At 41.0% G+C, this 22556-nt stretch overlaps 1 protein-coding gene across 1 annotated transcript in view; it reads right to left on the reverse strand.

The window, feature by feature from the left end:
* The window catches only part of LOC143925685 (dynein axonemal heavy chain 11-like), a 701866-nt gene that overhangs the window by 639904 nt on the left and 39406 nt on the right, over positions 1–22556 (reverse strand). Inside the window, exon 6 of the mRNA XM_077450147.1 lies at positions 16189–16408. Coding sequence (XP_077306273.1) covers positions 16189–16408 — 220 coding nt within the window. The remainder of the gene's footprint in view (positions 1–16188; positions 16409–22556) is intronic.

A 22556-nucleotide genomic window follows, 5' to 3' on the forward strand; every position in this document is an offset into this window, starting at 1 on the left:
TATTGCCCAGTCAGACTGATGCTGAGGTCAAAATTTGAAATGAATAATACCCAAACCAAACTGCAGTTTAGGTGTAACTTTAAATTTCAAAAACACATAGCGTGTGCTCTTCAGGAGCCTTCGCTGCAGTAATAATCTGACAGAGGTTCTAAACCTTCTCTATTAAATAAAAAGTGTTTTGTTGTAGGCTAGGTTAGCCACTGGAGAGAGATGCCACTATTAGAGGGAATATGACACCTGCTTTATATGTAGAGTTGATTTATTAGTTAGTATACAGATCACTTAACAAGAGACAGGAGAGATAGATTCATTTTCGTCAACTTTAAAGACTCCTGACTCCTCACCTACATGCCCCTACCCTGCAGGTTCTCTTGCTGAATTCAGCCACAATTGCCCAGAGGTGGACAGAAGAGTGAAACAACATTAAAAAAAGATCACCCTTTGTATATTGTGATCAGAGGCGGATCCAGGGGGAGTGCAACGTGGCAATTGCCCCCCCTCCAGAAATTAGATGTGGGTGAGAGAGCGAGTGGGTGAGAGAGGGGGCGTCCCGGTGTTGTGCTGAGATTGGTTTCCTCAACAAAATCTGTTCCCCTGGCTCTCGGTCTCGCCTGAGATCAGAACTCCGCCACTCCAGCCCTCTGCACTGCTGCTCCTCCTAGTCTCCCTTGAGTGCTAATCATCCTTCTACCGGCCCTGTGCATTCGGGGGAGAGTAGCAGGAGCAGCGGTGCCGAGGGCTGGAGGGGGGGAGTTCCAATCTCAGCCAAGAGCCAGGGGAAACAGATTTTGTAGGGGAAACCGACATCATCTCTCATTGCCCGCCCTCACTGTGCAGGCAGCTGCGGGCAGCAGAGAGATTACATGATCTCGCCCCCGTTGAGCTGTTGTGTTTTGACAGGGGGGTGCCCCCACAAGAACACTCTGATCAACGATCTCTGCCATTGGCTGATAGCGCTGATTGGGAGTCGGTTTTCCAGCATTCTCGGCCGACAGAAGCCGGCCAAATGGCTGAGTTCTGTAGGACAGACCGACATGCACATGGGCCAAGCGTTGTCTCCCAACATTCAGCCCATGTGTACTCGGCTTTAGAGTTACCTTGTCCAACATTTATACCCTAACCCCTTATAGGGGTTAGAGTGTATCTAAAGCCAAAACCTTTTTTTAATTTTGGCTATAGTAGATAATGGTTAAAACCCAACCGTTTTTTTTTTTTGGAGTTACGTTTTTTTTTTTTTTTTAGTTAAAGGTGGGTTACCTTTACTTGCTGTCCTGTAAACCCAAAAATGGGAATCATCCCATTTTAGACAGCTCTCACTGGAAAAAGTCCCCATGGAAAGATTTTCCTTCTTTTTCTATTCTGGTATTAACTCCAATTTTTTGATTTCTTATTACATTAACCGGTTCCCGACCAGCGCACGACGATGTACGTTGACAGAATGGCACGGGCAGGCATATTGGCGTACAGGTACGTCCAATCTTCAATGCCACCCTGCCATCGGGAGCGCGCCGCCGCTGGTCGGGACCCCCGTGAGTCCGGTCGCGGGACCCGTGGACTCGATCGCTGCGGGCATACCCACGATCGTCTCACGGGACGGCTGAATGGAGGAAATGCTGTGTAAACAGCATTTCTCCATTCTGCCTAGCAACTAGTGACGCTGATCTCTGCTCCATGTGATTGGAGCAGAGATCAGTGTTCACTAAATGAAAGCCCAACCCCCCCACAGTTAGTAACACACCCCTAGGAACACTTAACCCCTACATTGCCACCCACTGGTTAACCCCTTCACTGCCAGTGTCATTTACACAGGAATCACTGCATTTATATAGCAGTGATTACTGTATAAATGACAATGCTCCCAAAAATGTGTCAAAAATGTCCGATGGGTCCCCCACAATGTCGCAGTCACAATAAAAATCGCTGATCACCGCCATTACTAGTAAAAAAAAAATAATACAAAATTATTAATAAAAATGCTATAAAACTATCCCTATTTTGTAAACGCTATAACTTTTGCACAAACCAATCAATAATCGCTTATTGCGATTTTTTTTACCAAAAATATGTAGAAGAATACGTATCGGCCTAAACTGAGGAAAAAAATGTTTTTTTATATATTTTTGGGGGATATTTATTATAACAAAAAGTAAAAAATAATGCGTTTTTTTCAAAATTGTCGCTCTATTTTTGTTTATAGCGCAAAAAATAAAAACCGCAGGGGTGATCAAATACTACCTAAAGAAAGCTCTATTTGTGGGAAAAAAAGGACGTCAATTTTGTTTGGGAGCCACGTCGCACGACCGCGCAATTGTCAGTTAAAGCGACGCAGTGCCGAATCGCAAAAAGTGGTCTGTTCTTTGACCAGCAAAATGGTCCGGTCTGTAAGTGGTTAAAGTCCATGTAAAGGCAGAAGGTCCTTTTTTATCTTAAAGAGGAGTTCCACCCAAAAATGGAACTTCCGCTTTTTGGAATCCTCCTCCCCTCTGGTGTTACATTTGGCACCTTTCAGGGGGGACAGGGGAGCAAATACCTGTCTAATACAGGTATTTTTCTCCCACTTCCAGGCATAGATAACCACGCCACCCGCGGGTATCTATGCCACTCCCCTCCGCTGTCTTCTGGGAGACACACGGGTCCCAGGAGACAGCAGGGACCAGTGGGAACGCGCATGCGCCATAGGGAACTAGGAAGCCGCAAGGCTTCCCTTCCTGATTCCCTTACCGAGATGGTGATGGCAGCACCCGAGAGCCGAGGGACAGATCGGCTTCAGGTGCCGACCTTGCAGGCGCCCTGGACAGGTAAGTGTCCATATTTTAAAAGTCAGCAGCTGCAGTATTTGTAGCTGCTGACTTAAAAAAAATGGCAGAACTCCACTTTAATGCATTCTATGCATTAAGATAAAAAGCCTTTTGCGTGCAGCAGCCCCACTCAGCCCCCCTTATACTTACCTGAGCGCATCTCAATCCAGTGATATTGCACGATAGACTTTGATGTCTGGGACTCACCCTCCTTAATGGCTGAGACGGCAGCGAAGCACCATTGGCTTCTTAAAGTATTGGGACGACAGAACCTTTGGGATGAATTAGAGCGCAGACTGCGAGCCAGGCCTTCTCGTCCACATTAGAGCCTGACTTCACAAATGTGCTTCTGGAAGAATAGTTAAACATTCCCATAAACACACTCCTAAACCTTGTGGACAGCCTTTCCAAAAAAGTTGAAGCTGCTGTAGGTGCAAAGGGTGGGCCTTTGAACCCTATGGACTAAGACTGGGGTGCCATTAAAATTTATGTGCGTGTAAAGGCAGTACTTTTGGTAATATAGGGGGTTATTTACTAAAGGAAACTCCATTTTGCACTTCAAGTGCACTTGAAAGTGCACTTGAAAGTGCACTGAAGGTGCACTTGGAAGTAAAGTCGCTGTAGATCGGAGGGGGACATGCAAGGAAAATAAAAAACAGCATTTTAGCTTCCACATGATTGGATGATAAAATCAGCAGAGCTTCCACTCATTTCAGATCTACCCCTTAGATTTAGAGTGACTGCACTTTCAAGTGTACTTGCAGTGCAAAGTGGATTTGCCTTTCGTAAATAACCCCCATAGTGTATGTGTTATTCTGTCCACTTTCAACGTATGTACTGTATGTGTGTATATATACTGGTAGTTGTTTATACACATTTATATTGTATGAGCACATTAATTGTTCAGGGCATAATCAGATGCATAGTTTGAAAACTTACAGTACTAGTATATTCGGAAGTCAGACTTTCAAAAACTATTCTTAACACACTCAATCTATTTTCTGCACACATAGAAAAGTTTACTAATTATAAAAAAATATATTTTGTGTCAGTTTGCCTGAAGAATTTGACATTTGTACTCACTTGACGTTATCAAGCAACAATTGCATTCACATTATTGCAATTACAGGGTTTTCAGCTCAATTCATAATGTGAGAACCTTCTTTTTTGCCCAAAAAAGACGGGGAAAAATGGTTCAATTCAACCCTGTGCTCAATTACTTTAAATGTTAGTAACTCCAACAAGGTAGGACAATTCAAAGACTATTACAATAGTACTGTTCAAAATGAAATAACAGTAATCCCATTTTTGCTGTGATATTTAAAAAGGTTTGTGGCAGGAATGTAAAGTGCTTTTTGCAAGCTGACTGTATAACTGGTTTTCAAGTAATCAAAGGATGAGGAAGGGAATGGAAAGGGTTTCAGAAGTAGTAATATAAAAGCAATGTATGAACTTATATTCCTAATAGGGACATTTATTTCATTACAGATATTAATTTTGTAAATCACATACTGTATGCAGCTTACTATTGTCTGTTAGCTTTCTTGACAGTGCTGCAAAAAACATTGTTCTTTACTAAGGATGGGAAACCAGTAAATTAGTAAATTTAGATATGTACCAAGAGATAAAGAAGCATGAGTAAATATGAAATATAGGGTGTTTAGAGGTGCATGGGTGGATCCTGACTGAGCAGACATGCCAGCTTAGAGCTCTGCTCCTGAAGGGATATTTCTGCTGTATTATACCGTGTCCCGGCTAAGCTTCACCCAGTAAATATTGTTACTCGGTCTGCTAATAACCCCCGCCACTTAATGTAATGGTTCTTGGGATTTCTCGCCTGAAAATAGAGCCAAAAAACAAAGCATCACTGCCTCAGGTTTCAGTCAGAATGGCACTAGATTCATCCCCTCTACTTGTTACCTCACACTCAATGAAATCCTCTCAGCACTCTAAGGTGCCTGTGGCAGCACAGGGGGAATATGACTCAGATTCAGATAAACAAACTTCACAAATGACGTCTTTTACAGACCCTGGTCATTCTTTTGTCATGAGGTAATTTGAAAAAATTCTTCACAAAGCCCTTAAACAAACTTCAGATCATATAACAGTCTGACTAGGAAAATCAAAGAACTGGGCCAATGCACTGCAAATCTTGAACCGGGAGTTAATGAATTTGAAAATAAGACCCAGACTTATGCAGTTGAATTTGAAAACGTAGTCCTTCAATCTCGTTTAGAAGATTATGAAAATAGGGCCCAGTGTTCCAATATCCATACGTGGAATACCTGAATCTGTCACTGATTTGCAAGCCACCATGCTATCCCTAGTTCAAGAACTACAGCCTTCCATACTAATCGAACAAATTGAGATAGGCAGGGTTCATACAGCCCTCACACCTCTCAAAGCTGATGGACCACCACACGATATTATTGCCAAATTTCACTATTTTGCCACCAAGGAACTTCTTTCTAGCTGCAGAGCAAAAGATTCACTGATTTTCCAGGGACATGCCTATCAACTTGTTGCTGATCTATCCCAGCTCACAATCTCTAAGCATTGGGGTTTGAAGCCACTTCTTCAAGTTTTACAGCGACACCAAATCACCTATCAATAGGGCTTTCCATTTTCAATTTGCTTCACTTACCAAGGATCTAAATATGTGTGCCATTCTGCTGAAGAACTGCAATCCTCTTTACAAAATCCAGCTTCTAGAATGCACTCTCAACCAAAACAACACACAAAATCAAACGGTTACCTGTGCCCTGCAAAAATCAGCTTGTGCTGAAGGAAATAAAAGTCGCCGGGGCAATAAAAATGTGGTAGTTTTTCTTCTCCTACGACAACTCCTGAGGACTCTATAGATTGACTTTTTTCTTTTTGTTTGACTTGATGTCAGGTATTCTTATATGTTATATCTTTATAACTAACTAGATGTTTGGTAAACTCTTCTTTTTTTTTGTCTTACAAGTTTAGAACTCACTTGATGCAAACTTTTTTCTATAGTTTAACTCCTTACTTTTCAGCTGGCCTTTTTTTTTTTTTACTGACAGCAGTGAATTGTTCGCTATATTTCTTTACATAACCTCGAGCTATTGTTTGTTTTTTAATTGTTTTCTGTTATTTTTTTATGTTCTTTTATACACCTTACCCCATCCCTTCCATCCTTCTTCATATGTTTTCTCATGACACATGGATGGATATGGAATTTTTTGGGACAATAGGACAATGGTATAATTTCAATTTATTTATTACTTTTTATTGTTGGCAGTGTTCCCTTTGGTGGTGTTTTTGCGCCTCCAGTTTGTTTCCCTCGGATCCCTATTATTATGTGGGCATCTGACGGTAGCTCTTTGGCCTCTGGTGGACCGATTGTCGCTCCCCCAGTACACCGTCCTGTTGAGTTATTAGCTCTCTTTATTATTTTACAAATGTTAGTAAAATTTGCTTGATCAGAGACAATTCCTTTCCTTTTCATCCGGCCTTTCCTTTTTCCTACCCCTTATACTGAATTGTATGCGATCCTACTGTGAGAACTTTTTTACATTTTTACTATGCAACTCCTTATATTACCAACATGGCTTCCTTAACCACTTGAGGACCGCCGTATTGCCATTGTACGTCAGCACAATGGCACAGGCAGGCATAATCACGTACATCTACGTGATTGCCTTCCAGCGGGTGGGGGGTCCCATCGGACCCCCTCCCGCTGGTTACGGCGGTCCGATTCGGTCCAGGAGCGCTCCGTGATGAGGGGATGGCCGTTCATTTTCGGCCACCCCCTCTGGATCGCTCCTGGCCAATGAGAAGCTTCCTCCCCTGTGTATTGTTTACACAGGAAGGAGGAAGTGATGTCATTCTCCTCGGGGCGGTCTTTTTGACCGGACTACGAGAAGAAGAGTAAAAGTAAGTCTGCACGAACACTACACTGACATGTAGGTACACACAGGCACACAAACCCCCCCCGATCCCCCCCCCGATCGCCCCCCGATCCCCCCCCCGCCCCCCCCTCCCCCCCCCAGTCACAGTGTCACTGATTGCATTGATCATTTCTTTACTGATCAATGCATTCAGTGTCAGTTGTGACAGTAAAAACTGTCAGGACAGTTAGTGTTAGGTCCAGGGTAGCCCCCTATCACCCCCCAATAAAGATTTAACCCCCTGATTGCCCCTAGAGTTAACCCTTTCACACCCTTTTGCCAGTGTCACTAAGCGATCATTTTTCTGATCGCTGCATGTGTCGCTAGTGTCGCTAGGTAGCTAGTTATTTTTTTAGGTTCACCGCCAGGTTTTTATATCGCTAGGTACCCCGATATACTACCCAATAATGTTTTTAACCCCCTGATTGCCGCTAGTTAACCCTTTCACCCCCTTTTGCCAGTGTCACTAAGCGATCGTTTTTCTGATCGCTGCATTAGTGTCGCTACAGTCGCTAGGTAGCTAGTTATTTTTTTAGGTTCACCGCCAGGTTTTTATAGCGCTAGGTACCCCGATATACTACCCAATAATGTTTTTAACCCCCTGATTGCCGCTAGTTAACCCTTTCACCCCCTTTTGCCAGTGTCACTAAGCGATCATTTTTCTGATCGCTGCATGTGTCGCTAGGTAGCTAGTTATTTTTTTAGGTTCACCGCCAGGTTTTTATATCGCTAGGTACCCCGATATACTACCCAATAATGTTTTTAACCCCCTGATTGCCGCTAGTTAACCCTTTCACCCCCTTTTGCCAGTGTCACTAAGCGATCGTTTTTCTGATCGCTGCATTAGTGTCGCTACAGTCGCTAGGTAGCTAGTTATTTTTTTAGGTTCACCGCCAGGTTTTTATAGCGCTAGGTACCCCGATATACTACCCAATAATGGTTTTAACCCCCTGATTTCCGCTAGTTAACCCTTTCACCCCCTTTTGCCAGTGTCACTAAGCGATAATTTTTCTGAACGCTGCATCAGTGTCGCTAGTGTCGCTAGGTAGCTAGTTAACTAGGCTCCCAAAAAGTCCCCCACATGTGGTATCCCCGTACTCGGGAGAAGCAGCAGAATTTATTTTGGGGTGTAATTTGACTTCTGCCCATAGCATGTGTGAGCAATATATCATTTAGTGACAACTTTGTGCAAAAAAAAAAAAGTTTGTAATATTCCCGCAACTTTTGGCAAAATATAAAATATTCCATGGACTCAACATGCCTCTCAGTAAATAGCTTGGGGTGTCTACTTTCCAAAATGGGGTCATTTGGGGGGGTTTTGTGCTATTTTGGCATTTTATGGCCTTCGAAACTGTGATAGGTAGTGAGGAGTTAAATCAAAAATTTGCACCCTTAGAAATCCTGAAGGTGGTGATTGGTTTTCGGGGGGTGCCGTGCGCGACTAGACTCCCAAAAAGTCCCACACATGTGGTATCCCCGTACTCGGGAGAAGCAGCAGAATGTATTTTGGGGTGTCATTTCACATATAACCATGGCATGTGTGAGCAATATATCATTTAGTGACAACTTTTTGTAAAAAAATTTTTTTTTTTTTTTTTGTCATTATTCAATCCCTTAGGACAAAAAAAATAAATATTCAATGGGCTCAACATACCCATCAGCAATTTCCTTGGGGTGTCTACTTTCCAAAATGGGGTCATTTGGGGGGGATTTGTACTGCCCTGCCATTTTAGCACCTCAAGAAATGAGATCGGCAGTCATAAATTAAAAGCTGTGTAAATTCCAGAAAATGTACTCTAGTTTGTAGACGCTATAACTTTTGCGCAAACCAAAAAATATACGCTTATTGACATTTTTTTTACTAAAGACATGTGGCTGAATAAATTTTGCCCTCAATGTATGACTAAAATTTAGTTTATTCGATTTTTCTTATAACAAAAAGAAGAAAATATCTTTTTTTTTCGAAATTTTCGCTCTTTTTCCATTTATATCGCAAAAAAAAAAAATCGCAGAGGCAATCAAATACCATCAAAAGAAAGCTCTATTTGTGGGAAGAAAAGGACGCAAATTTCGTTTGGGTGCAATATTGCATGACCGCGCAATTACCAGTTAAAGCAGCGCAGTGCGAAATTGCAAAAAGACCTCTGGTCCTTAAGGTGTTTATTGGTCCGGAGCTGAAGTGGTTAAACATTATACCACAAAAATGCACTAAAGAGTTCCATTCATTTACCACAGGTATAATCCACATTCCTTGCCTACAGGAGACCCATTTTACTGAACAATCTACTACGTTTTTCAGCTCCTCTTATCCACAAATATATACAGCCTCGGCAGCTACTAAATAACAAGGTGTTCTTATAGCTATACACCGTACAACCTCATTTGTACTTTCATCTGAAATTAAAGATTCCAAAGGCTGCTACCTCATTGTTATTGGGCAGTGGGCACATTTCTGATGTTGTAACCATTGTATCATATTATGCTCCTAATAAACATTCATCATCATTTCTTTCCCATCTTTTTCATGTAATTGATTCATACAAGTTATGTACCGTGATATTATGTGGAGACTCGAACCAAGTTCTTTTTCCCTTCTTGGATAAATCTCCCCCTTCTCCCTCCTCCTGTTCCCCTAAGCTTTCATTTCAGCAACTTATCTCTAAGCATAACATGTTAGACTTTTGGCGTGAGCGCAATCCAGCTTTGTAAATGCTTTACATATTAATCCCATCCACACAAATCATTTTCTAGGATTGATCATATCTTCCTAAATGTTGGCATGGCCCCAGAGATCCTATCATCAGTTATTACGCCCTTTACTTGGTCCAATCATAGTGCAGTTTGTACTACCATCTCCTTCCCTATCCAGAGATCCCAAGAATAATTCTAAATCACCTGTCCCATTGTCTAGATATTAAACATTAGGGGTGTTAAATATAATCGTAGCATCGATGCATCGGGATTTGGGTGTCCACGATGCGCCATAGATTGGCAGGTGATGTCATTCCGACTTGCCCCTCCCCTCCTAGGAGAAGCACCCCATCATACGCTACCATTTTTAAAATAACTGTCTTAATGAATCCCCTCTTATAATACATTAAGTGCCCCACTGTTCAAGTGTACATGCCTTTTAAAAAATATGAAGCGATATAAAGCATATTTCAGACTGTTCCTTGGCGCTCATGTGACTGCCCGCTGCACAGCTCTCATCTTTCCATCTAACAGCTACAGTGGGCAGGGCTGAGAATCCTCCACTGATATCAGCCGAGAGGAGAGCAGAGAGTGGCTAGCCGGGTCTGAGTTATATGTGAGCTGAGGAACAGTCTGAAATATGCGGTATATAAATAGCTACATAATTTTTAAAAGGCATTTACAGTGGGGCACTTAATGTACAATAAGAGTGGATTTGATAAGGCACAGTTAGTTCAACAGGAGTAAGCAGAGTACATAAAAGTGTACTCTGCTTATGCTTACAACTTGTACTGACTCGGTGGGAGAGTTCAGCTCCGTCTTCCGTTCACACATTCCACTATGTTAACTCCTATTGTGCTGGAATGTGCAACAGGGAAGAGCTGAAATCTCAGCAATGAGAGATCTGTGAAGTTCACTGTATTCTGTTTGTCAGCAGCAGATTATGTCTTCCCGGCAGCAGTGTGTTTTTCTACTATGTGAATGCCTGTACCCTGAGTGCCATTGTCACTGATCCCAATATCCATCTGCCTGATCCCACCATCTGCCTGCCTCCGATCCCACTATCCATCTGCCTCTGATCCCACCATGCCTATGCATCCGATTCCACCATCCATCTGCCTCCGATCCCACCATCCGTCTGCCTCCGATCCCACCATCCGTCTGCCTCTGATCCCACCACCCCTCTGCCTCTGATCCCACCACCCCTCTGCCTCTGATCCCACCACCCCTCTGCCTCCGATCCCACCACCCCTCTGCCTGATCCCATTATCCGTCTGACTCTGATCCCACCATCCATCTGCCTGATCCCCTTTATCCCTCTGCCTCTGCTCCCACCATCCGCCTGCCTGATCCCATCTATCCCTCTGCCACTGATCCCACCATTCCTCTGCCACTGATCGTATCCCAATGCATCTGCCTCTTATCCCAACATCCCTCTGCCACTGATCTGATCCCAACATCCCTCTGCCACTGGAGAACATTTTTGTTTTTCTGACTGCTTGAATTTTCAGATAAAAAGTTTTTAACCATGCACTGTAATCAGGATGCATCATGATGCATCGTGGAATCAAATCGAACCGTGGACAGGCTAATCTTAATCGAATCAAATCATGAGACCAGTGAAGATGCGCACCCCTATTAAACATGCTCTCAATGACTATCATTAATAACATTTCTGCAGATATTTTCCCTCTCACTCTTTGGGAAGCCCATAAACCTGTAATTCGAGGTATGCTTATCCGGCAAGCATAATTTCTCAAATGCGAGTGTAAGTCTTTCACTAAAAATTTGAAAATGACTTTAATCTGTATCATGATGCATTCCAAAATTCTCTCTCCCCCTTCTACTAAAGCTAAGCTTGATAGAGCCCACTGACTCATTGATAAATTAAAATGTAAATCACAACACCTTTATTACTTCAAAGCAAACAAACCAGATACCCTATTAGCTTGAAACGTATGCTCACTTCAAAAACCTACAATATCTGTGCGTCTCAAACTAAACCGTGATTCATTTACAAGTATCCCTGTCAAAATTTTACACACATTCCGCTCAAATTTTGGTAAATTATATTCGCCCAACCAAAATTTTGACCATGCTGCTGCTGATTCCCTTTTTTCAGAAATTACCCATCCAATACACTCACAAACCCACCGTGAACAACTCGAGTGTCCTATCTCTAAAACAGAAGTCATCACTGCTATTAAGACTTTAAAATTTAAAAAATGTCCCAACCCAGTTGGATTTTCTGCTTCCAACTAAAGAAATTTTCTGATATATTATCTCCTAACTGAGGCCTTCAATACGTTGTTGAGGGGACACTCTTTTCGTTCAGAATCCTTATTGGCCATAATTTCCATGCTTCCTAAATCTAAAACTGATACAACCTCTTGGACAAATTACCATCCCATTTCACTTCTTTATATTGACATTAAACTTTTAGCTAAAATAATTGCAACCTGCTTAAACCAAGTAATAGGCAAACTTGTTCATCGAGATCAAGTTGGTTTTATCCCCTCGCACCAAGCAAGTAATAATTCATAGATCTTCTTTACTTGCCCATGTCACTGAATCTTGCCGTCTATCTGCATGTTTTTTATCGCTTGATATAAGAAAAGCATGGGACACTGTCTCAGTCATGGCCATACTTACAATACATTCTTCAAAAATGGGGGTTTGGACCGCATTTTTTAAAGTGGATTTCTTCCTTATACAACAAGCCAATTGCATTTATCAAATATGCTGGTTTTAAATCAGACCCTTTCCCAATTGGAAGAGGCACCCATCAAGGATGTCTCCCCAACCCTTCCTATTTGCACTCTTCATTGAACCCTTGGCCCATTTAATTAGATCTGATCCAAATATAAATGGTATTGAATTAGCTGTATGTCTTTTTTTGCAGATGACATGTTACTCTTCATCTCTCCATATCACAGCACCTAATCTCTTCTCTGTCCTAAATCGTTTTGCACACATTTCGGGCTTAACAATTAACTATCAAAAATCAACTGCACTCTACATTTCCTTGCCTCCTTCAGACCTTCAGCTTGCTAAAGATTCACTTTCCTTCTCTTAGCCCTTGTACACATGGTCGGACATTCCGACAACCAAATCCGTCGGATTTTGTCCGACTGATTTTTTCGACGGATTTTGTCCAAAACTGTTGCATACACACAGTCAGACAAAGTTGTCAGAAAATCCGATTGTACTTAACGTGATGACCTTATTTCATTAGGACAGGACTACATTCAGGCTAGTAGCCAATAGCTTTGGTCTAAGAATTTGATCTGAGCATGCGTGGCACTTTGTCCGATCGGAAATTCTCTACACATGATCGGACAAAGTCCGATTGGATCATGTTGTCGGAAAATTTTATAGCCCAGCTGGAAAACTTGGTGCGTCGGAGTATCCGACTGAAACAGTCCGATGGAGCCCACACACTGTCAGATTATTCGACAACACAGTCCTATCGGACATTGTCCATCGGAATGTCCGACCGTGTGTACAAGGGCTTAGACACCTCATAGACTTCCATAGAAATAAAACTCACTCCTAAAATAACTGACTTATACTGAGCTAACTTCCCTCCATTACTAAAACAGGTTACTGAATTATTATCACAATGCTCCTCTATCCCGGTTAGGCAAAAGTAATGTACTTAGGAAGGCTATATATTGCCCAAGTTTGTATATTTTTTTTGAGTCTTGCCCATCCCAGTTCCATCAATTTTTAACGGCTTATACAGCGCAGAATTATCTCCTTTATCTGGGGTAAAGCTAAACCTCAAACGTCTAAATCCACAATGCTGCAGAAGTTTAGTTCTCCTAAACATTTCTGCTTACAATCATGCTGCACACCTTGCACATTTACCAAAATGCCATGCAATCATTGAAATTCCTTTATGGGCAATTGAGTCTATTGACTGTGACCCTATTTCAGTATCTAACATGTTATGATTAAGACCAACTGATTTGCAATTCTATCACAAAACATTCTTTATCCATCTGGGACAGATTCAAAACGTTTCTTGGCCTTCAATCTCCACATTTACCACTTCTTTCATTTGTTTAAAATCCCGCTTTTTACCCTACCTGGATTGCCCCTAATTCTTTCAAAGCATGGAATACAGCTAATTTATCCCATTTATATAATTTGGTATCTGCCTCTTCCATATATTATTTTCCTACGTTGTGTGATACATTTGGACTTCTTAAATCTGAACTTTTCTGATAAATGCAAATCAAACTTTTTTTCCAACCTTATCTCAATTCCAACTCCCAACTATCCCAGATGTTGTGTTTCGAATGCATATGTATTTCCAACCCTCATGCTAGAAGACTTGTTTTGTTTCGCTATAAGCAAATTTTAGCTAGTACTAACACCGGTCTCCCCTCACATGTCTCCAAATGGGAACTAGACCTTAATCGCTCATTTAATGCTACTGAATTGTCTAGCATATGGTTCGCCACTAAGTCTGCCTCTTCTAATGTTGTTACTGTGAAAACTAACATTAAGTTGCTAATCGGTTAGTATTTGGTCCCTGCTAGAATATCAAAATAAGCTTCTGATTACCCTGGAGCTTGTTTTTGCAGCTGTTCAGAGTCTGGTACTCAAATTCATATTTGGAGGGATTGCCAATTGCCCAAAGATTCTGGAAGGCAGTTTTTGACTTAGCCTCCAAAATCTTTGATACACCTATTTAGACCAATCTTGCTACAGCCCTATTAAACCCGAAACCCGAAAGGATTTCTTGTGATCAATTTTGCCTTCTTTTACAGCCGCAAAACAAACCATTGCTAAGGCATGGAAAACTCAATATTTAATTCTAGCTGAAACCGTACACTAAGAACTAATAAAGCTCTTATTCATGCTAAAATAGGAGAAATTGAAAGAGACTGAATCGGTTAATTTGAGAAACTCTGGCTTCCTTAGGTTAAGCATTTGTTTAGACTTTGATGACACCCTATTATTGTCTTGGTAATTTTACTCTATTTGCCTTGGCTATACTTGCTATTCATCTGGGATCGCATCACCACTTTGCTAGGAGACTACCCGGTGAGTTGAGTACTACTTTGAGGCACAAGTCTGATAGAAGTCACCTTGAAGTAGTACAGGAACCTTTTCTAAAGCTGGAGTGACTTCAGTAGTGCTAATTAAGACATTGCCTAACATGGGCAATGTCACACAAGTCGGATCCCAAGTCGCGGCATTGTGAACCGAGCCTTAGGCACACAAGCACCACTGTTTGGCTCCTAACTTGATGTATCAGATATCATTGCCAAAGTCTACATGTCTCAGGGGTTCTAAATGACCCATCTTATCAGGGCCTTCATTTTTTAAGGGAAATCATTTTTAACAACAGAAAATAATCAAATCAAGAATATGTTTAAAAGGAAAGCCTACTCTTGTTGCCTTTTAGAATCCTCTATAGACATTGCATGGCAGCATTTGTCAAGCTGTTTGGTGTCCAAGTGTTATAGTGACTAGATGCATTTAATGACTGTCATCCAGTTTGGTAAATTTCAGTCATACTGAGTGATAGTCTCATGACTGTGCACATACCTTCAGGAAAGAGATCTGATCAAAAATAGGTTAGAAAACCATCTATGATTGCTATGGGTTCTACTAAGATATGATAGTGCTGGACATATCTATACTGCCTTCCTTCTGCTCAATCCATACACGAAAGGAACACCCAAGTGACATAAGCATATAATTATGCCTGAGACTGATCTTCTGATGTCTACGTACATCATCAGATGGGCAGAGATTTTAGCTCACTGCCTTTATAGAGTTATTGGTAAAATAGATCTTAAATATCCTAATCCATCATGGTGTGTGTTCTTTAAACAAGAGAGGACTCTATTATAGGCATCAGCTATTTGAACTTTCTGATTTAAGTTAAACAATCTTTTATTAAGTGAATAGATTCATTTTGTTTTTAGATACTTAAAGCATGGTTTAAATAGTGCAGTTTGACTTTGTATTTGTGAATAGATCACCATTTCTTCTGTGCATATTTATTACCCTTAGTTTTCATTTTCTATTTAAAGCTATAGGGATATCTCTTTCAACATATTTTATGTGTGTGTTGCATCTGTTCCCTTGGTGTATAACATGATTTAAAGCATTTCTCAGGAGTACAGTTATTTATTTTTATAAAGGTGCATATTCATCAGTAATAGATATACATAATTATTTACTACTAATCACTTAGCAGCATTGCAAGTGGATAGGTAGCAAGCCTTATGCCCTGTACACACGGTCGGACATTCTGACCACAAAATCCATCGGAATTCTCTACAATCGGAAAAAGACCAATCGGATTATTCTGTCAGAAAATTTTAGATCCTGCTCTCAAATTCCGTCTGAATTTCCAATGGAAAAAGTCCGATAGAGCCCACACATGATCGGATTTTCTGACAATATAATCCGATCGGACCTTTTCCGTTGGAATTTGCGACCGTGTGTACAGTGCATAACGCTGGGTTCACATTGGCTCACCATTATTTTAAACAAAGCAATTGCTACACACTGAATTATCAATATGAGGAATGAATGCCTGCAGATATACAGGTGCTACTGTGCTGCCTGGAAAGTAAACAAAGCAGACATATATAGAACGTACCAAATTAAAATGCATTATTTGATTCTTATTTTATATAAGACTGATAGAAAAACATGATAATGATAAAAATTCATTACTGTGGTAAATTTAGGTAAATGCATGTGAATGTCCTGGTGGATGGAGCATTCACTTACCTCAATAATTTTTTACTTACTTCCAATTGTGTGTAGATATGCTCAGGCAATTGTTGTCCATAAAATCGCAAGAGTTCAGCTGTAGCTTTCAGATATCTGAAGTGATCCTCAGTAGACAGCCTATCTCGTATCGCCATTAAATGGCCCATAGTTTCCACCAAGCCCTCATAGTCTTCTGCCTTTACTTTCTTGCCTAAACCTTTCTCAGTTTGGCGAATGAATTCTTCAAGATCATTAGCACTAGAAATAAATGTTGATGTAGATTTGAATGTAATTGGTTATTATCATTTATGTGTTACAGGCATTCATATAACACTTTACATACTCTACATTCACATCAGTCCCTTCCCTCAAACATATACTAGGGCCTATTAGACAGAAGTCAGCGAACCTACAAGCTTGTCCTTTGGAGGGTGTGAAGAAATCAGAGGAAACCCACACAAGCACAAGGAGGCAGATACTGTCCTGTCTGGGATTAAAAAATGAGGACCCCAGTGCTGCAAGGCAAAAGTGTTAACCACTAAGCCACTGTAAAAAAAAGGGCAGAGCAGCTTTGGAGAGAGAGATAAGCAAACACTACAGATATATCTGTTTTGCTCAGATTTCATGACTGAGGTTTACAACCACTTTAAGTACACTCTCAGTCCTAGTGTGTATACGATATCACATGTCTGGCAGGTATCCCACAAGAAGTACATTTTTTATTTTTTTAACTGAGCTGGAAGTCTAAAAAGTAATATGCCCATCAAAGTTAAAATAAACCACTTCAGCCCCGGACCAATTGTCAGCCTAAGGACCAGAGGTCTTTTTACAATTTCGCACTGCACTGCTTTAACTGGTAATTGCGCGGTCATGCAATGTTGTACCCAAACGAAATTTGCGTCATTTTCTTCCCACAAATAGAGCTTTCTTTTGATGGTATTTAATTGCCTCTGCAATTTTTTTTTTTTTTGCGCTATAAATGGAAAAAGACCGAAAATTTCGAGAAAAAAATATATTTTCTACTTTTTGTTATAACAAAAATCGAATAAACTCAATTTTAGTCATACATTTAGGGCAAAATGTATTCAGCCACATGTCTTTAGTAAAAAAAAATGTCAATAAGCGTATATTTATTGGTTTGCGCAAAAGTTATAGTGTCTACAAACTAGAGTACATTTTCTGGAATTTACACAGCTTTTAATTTATGACTGCCTATCTCATTTCTTGAGGTGCTAAAATGGCTTGGCAGTACAAACCCCCCCCCAAATGACCCCATTTTGGAAAGTAGACACCCCAAGGAAATTGCTGAGGGGTATGTTGAGCCCATTGAATATTTATTTTTGTTGTCCCAAGGGATTGAATAATGACAAAAAAATAATAATTTACAAAAAGTTGTCACTAAATGATATATTGCTCACACATGCTATGGGCATATGTGAAATTACACCCCAAAATACATTCTGCTGCTTCTCCTTAGTACGGGGATACCACATGTGTGGGACTTTTTGGGAGTCTAGCCGTGTACGGGACCCCGAAATCCAAGCACCGCCTTCAGGATTTCTAAGGGCATTCATTTTTTATTTCACTCCTCACTACCTATCACAGTTTTGAAGGCCATAAAATGCCAAGATGGCGCAAACCCCCCCCCCCCCAAATGACCCCATTTTGTAAAGTAGACACCCCAAGCTATTTTCTGAGGGGCATGTTGAGCCCATTGAAGATTTTTTTTTGTCCCAAGGGATTGAATAATAACAACATAAAAAAAAATATTTACAAAAAGTTGTCACTAAATTATATATTGCTCACACATGCCATGGTGATATGTGAAATTGCACCCCAAAATATATTCTGCTACTTCTCCCGAGTACGGGGATACCACATGTGTGGGACTTTTTGGGAGCCTAGCCGCGCACGGCACCCCGAACACCAATCACTACCTTCAGGATTTCTAAGGGTGAACATTTTTGATTTCACTCCTCACTACCTATCACAGTTTCGAAGGCCATAAAATGCCAAAATAGCCCAAAACCCCCCAAAATGACCCCATTTTGGAAAGTAGACACCCCAAGCTATTTGCTGAGAGGCATGTTGAGTCCATGGAATATTTTATATTTTGCCACAAGTTGCGGGAATATTACAAACTTTTTTTTTTACAAAAAGTTGTCACTAAATGATATATTGCTCACACATGCTATGGGCATATGTGAAATTACACCCCAAAATACATTCTGCTGCTTCTCCTGAGTACGGGGATACCACATATGTGGGACTTTTTGGGAGTCTAGCAGCGTACGGGACCCCGAAATCCAAGCACCGCCTTCAGGATTTCTAAGGGCATTAATTTTTTATTTTACTCATCACTACCTATCACTACCTATCACAGTTTTGAAGGCCATAAAATGCCAAGATGGCACAAAACCCCCCAAATGACCCCATTTTGGAAAGTAGACACCCCAAGCTATTTGCTGAGGGGCATGTTGAGACCATTGAATATTTATTTATTTTTGTCCCAAGGGATTGAATAATGACAAAAACTAAAAATAATTTTTTTTTTACAAAAAGTTGTCACTAAATTATATATTGCTCACACATGCCATGGTTATATGTGGAATTGCACCCCAAAATACATTTTTCTGCTTCTCCTGAGTACGGGGATACCACATGTGTGGGACTTTTTGGGAGCTTAGCTGCGTACGGGGCCCTGAAAACCAATCACCACCTTCAGGATTTCTAAGGGCGCAAATTTTTGATTTCACTCCTCACTACCTATTACAGTTCTGAAGGCCATAAAATGCCAAAATAGCACAAAACCCCCCAAATGACCCCATTTTGGAAAGTAGACACCCCAAGCTATTTGTTGAGGGGCATGTTGAGACCATTGAATATTTTTTTTTTGTCCCAAGGGATTGAATAATGACAAAAAATAAAAATACATTTTTTTTTACAAAAAGTTGTCAGTAAATTATATATTGCTCACACATGCCATGGTTATATGTGGAATTGCACCCCAAAATACATTTTGCTGCTTCTCCTGAGTACAGGGATATCACATGCGTGGGACTTTTTGGGAGCCTAGCTGCATATGGGGCCCCGAAAACCAATCGCAACCTTCTGGATTTCTAAGGGTGCAAATTTTTGATTTCACTCCTCACTACCTATTACAGTTTCGAAGGCCATAAAATGCCAAAATAGCACAAAACCCCCCCAAATGACCCCATTTTGGAAAGTAGACACGCCAAGCTATTTGCTGAGAGTCATGTTGGCTGAACGAAAAAAAAGTGATTGATCGGTGGGTATGCCCACCATTGGAATACCTCCCTTCATCCACCCACTTCTAATGATGGGCATACATGAACCATTTATATATGCCAAAGCATGGGGGCATCCTCCCACAAAACAGTTATGCCACGTACACATGGTCGAACTTTTCCACGGGCAAGCCCTCCGTCGGAATTTCGACCGTATGTACGCGGCATCAGGAGCAAAATCGCTCCTCTGCCCCTGCTGCCCCCATGCTTCGGCATATATGCTCTTTTTTTTAACTGTAGTGGTGAAATCACCTCCTACAGCGTTGGAGTCACGCCTTTATGTATCGTGGGAGCAAACGCTGTTGCTGTCAAGATAAATAAATCCACGTTGCAACTGAATGGCGTACCTGCTAAGAAAATTATGGTTAATGTTAAAACAAAGTAACATTACAGTATAACAGTAAAACCTTACCCTACCTGCAAAGCAAATGCCAAAAAAAACTGTAAAAAATAAAACATTTTTTAACACAACCTGTGCCTAAAATATATATATGCCGAAGCATGGGGGCATCCTCCCGCAAAAAAGTTATGCCGCGTACACACGGTCAAACTTTTCCACGGACAAGCCCTCCGTCGGAATTTCGACCATATGTACGCGGCATTAGGAGCAAAATCGCTCCTCCTCCCCTGCTGCCCCCATGCTTCAGCATATATGCTCTTTTTTTTTAACTGTGGTGGTGAAATCACCTCCTACAGCACTGGAGTCACGGCTTTATGTATCGTGGGAGCAAACGCTATTGCTGTCAAGATAAATAAATCCGTGCTGCAGCTGAATGGCGTACCTGAAAACAAAAAAAATGGTTAACAATAAAACACAGTAAACAGTAATGTATAAAAAATTAGAGAGAAGAGAGAGAGAGAGAGAACAATAAAACGACAACTATTTTTGGTTTTTATATTCTATATATATATTTTTTTTATTTAACTTTTTTTTTTTACACTTTTTTTTTGAACTGTAAACTGTAACAATTGTAACAGTTCGAGTCTCTCAAAATGCGATGGCATCTTGGGAGACCCTGTGTTAGTGTGCCTAGCCTGTGAAATGCTGTACCCTACGCTAATACTTCACTAGTGAATGGTAGCGTTCAAAACATTCACCAAGGCAAAGACCAGGATTGCCAGGACAGCATGGACAATAACAAGGGGTGTCAGGCCTATATTGGTACAGAAATGACATCTTCTTTGGGGGGCTCGTTGGGTAGGGGTACTCAGGAGGGCATAAGGATAATGCCTCTCATGCAGCCGGCTTACTGCATTTGGTTGGGAATGGTGAGGTGCAGAACCATCTGGATACAGAAGGTCTGTGATAACCTCTCTCTGGAAAAAAAGAAAGGTTAAAGTCCCGCCTGAAGCTTTGTATAGCACATAAGCATTCAGCAAAGCCAGTTGAAATAAGTAAAAAGAAAACAAAGAGAACCGCGCAATCCCTAAAAATTAAAATAGGGTATCTGGTCCCTCCAATCGAGAGACTAAAATTAAAAAGCACACTAGTGAACAAATACAATGTCCCTTGATACAGGGACCAGTATGTGATTGAAGGACCACTGTGTATAAATTGTGAACTTAATAGACAACAAAAAAATCTATTACATATACAAAACATGCATTTACATACAAAAGCAAAATTACGGGGATTCGATCTCCCGATTGGGTACAATGCATGGGGTGGGACTTTCCGCCCTTACGTGTGCGGAGGATGGCGATAGCGGACGTCATCTCTGCCCGACCATGACGGGAATTCGATCTCCCGATTGGGTATAATGCATGGGGCGGGATCTAGTTTCCTATATATGACGTGTAAAAGATTTTAGATTGGCCGCTCGGCGTCAGCCGGATGCGGCCATTGGGTAGCTGTTCCGGATGTATTTGCGTCACTTCCGGTATAGAAAGCCTGGGCCTCCCATGGAGGAGGGGGCTTAGGCCATTGTTTGGCATATAAATATGAGGCAAAATGGCGTGTCACCCGTACCCCAAGACGACGTGATATATCACGAAACGCGTAGGGCGGTGTGACACGCTAAGATTTGCCTCTCGTTCAATATAAGGATACAACTGTGGAATACTGTGTTCGGCCGACGCATCCCTTTTGTTATGCCTTCTTTTACATCAACACTGTAAGTGTATTTCTTCCTTTTTTATATTTTTTAATAAACGGTATTTCACTATTTGGAGTATCTTTTCGTTTTATGGTCAACCTTTTTTCAACCCATTGGAATACCTTCGAACTGGGACCTGATCTAAGAGCGGTAACAAAACTGGGGAATCAGATACCCACGGGGTTCGGTTTGATTTTTTGAAGCGAGATCTACCAGGATATCTGGTAAGAAGCCATCTTATCCCTTTGGTGGTGGTGCACTATAGCATTTTCCATAAGTTGGAGCGGCAACCAGAAAACTGAGGCTATTTGCTACACGTGGTGTTCTCTTCTTAGTTTTATTTAAGGACTATAATTAATGACTATTTCCTGATACAATTAATTTTGCATCACGTTTTGTATTTCACTATAGAGTGGCACTTCCACTCAGGTCACTTGTTTACACACATGATTTTGGCAATTTTGCTTTTGTATGTAAATGCATGTTTTGTATATGTAATAGATTTTTTTGTTGTCTATTAAGTTCACAATTTATACACAGTGGTCCTTCAATCACATACTGGTCCCTGTATCAAGGGACATTGTATTTGTTCACTAGTGTGCTTTTTAATTCTAGTCTCTCGATTGGAGGGACCAGATACCCTATTTAAATTTTTAGGGATTGCGCGGTTCTCTTTGTTTTCTTTTTACTCACATATATATTTTTTTGGTATATATTAGAACTGCAGCAGTATTGACTTTTATACACTATTCTGTAGCGCGATCCTTTTCTTTTTTCAGTTGAAATAAGTAAACAGACACTTTTTTGTACCAGCGTCTGGCCTTACGGGCAACTAGATACGGCACCAACAACTGGTCATTGAGGTCCACCCCTCCCATATTTTTGTTATATTCGTGGACACAGAGGGGTTTCTCCACAATCCCAGTCGCTGTATGAATTTGGACCATCGTGTCTGCATGAAGGGAGGTAAGAACGAAAACATTCTTATTATCCCTCCACTTC

The sequence above is a fragment of the Lithobates pipiens genome, unplaced genomic scaffold (genome assembly GCF_037356315.1).
Source record: "Lithobates pipiens isolate NorthernLeopardFrog02 unplaced genomic scaffold, aLitPip1_a1.2 Scaffold_22, whole genome shotgun sequence".
Classification (NCBI taxonomy): Eukaryota; Metazoa; Chordata; class Amphibia; order Anura; family Ranidae; genus Lithobates; species Lithobates pipiens.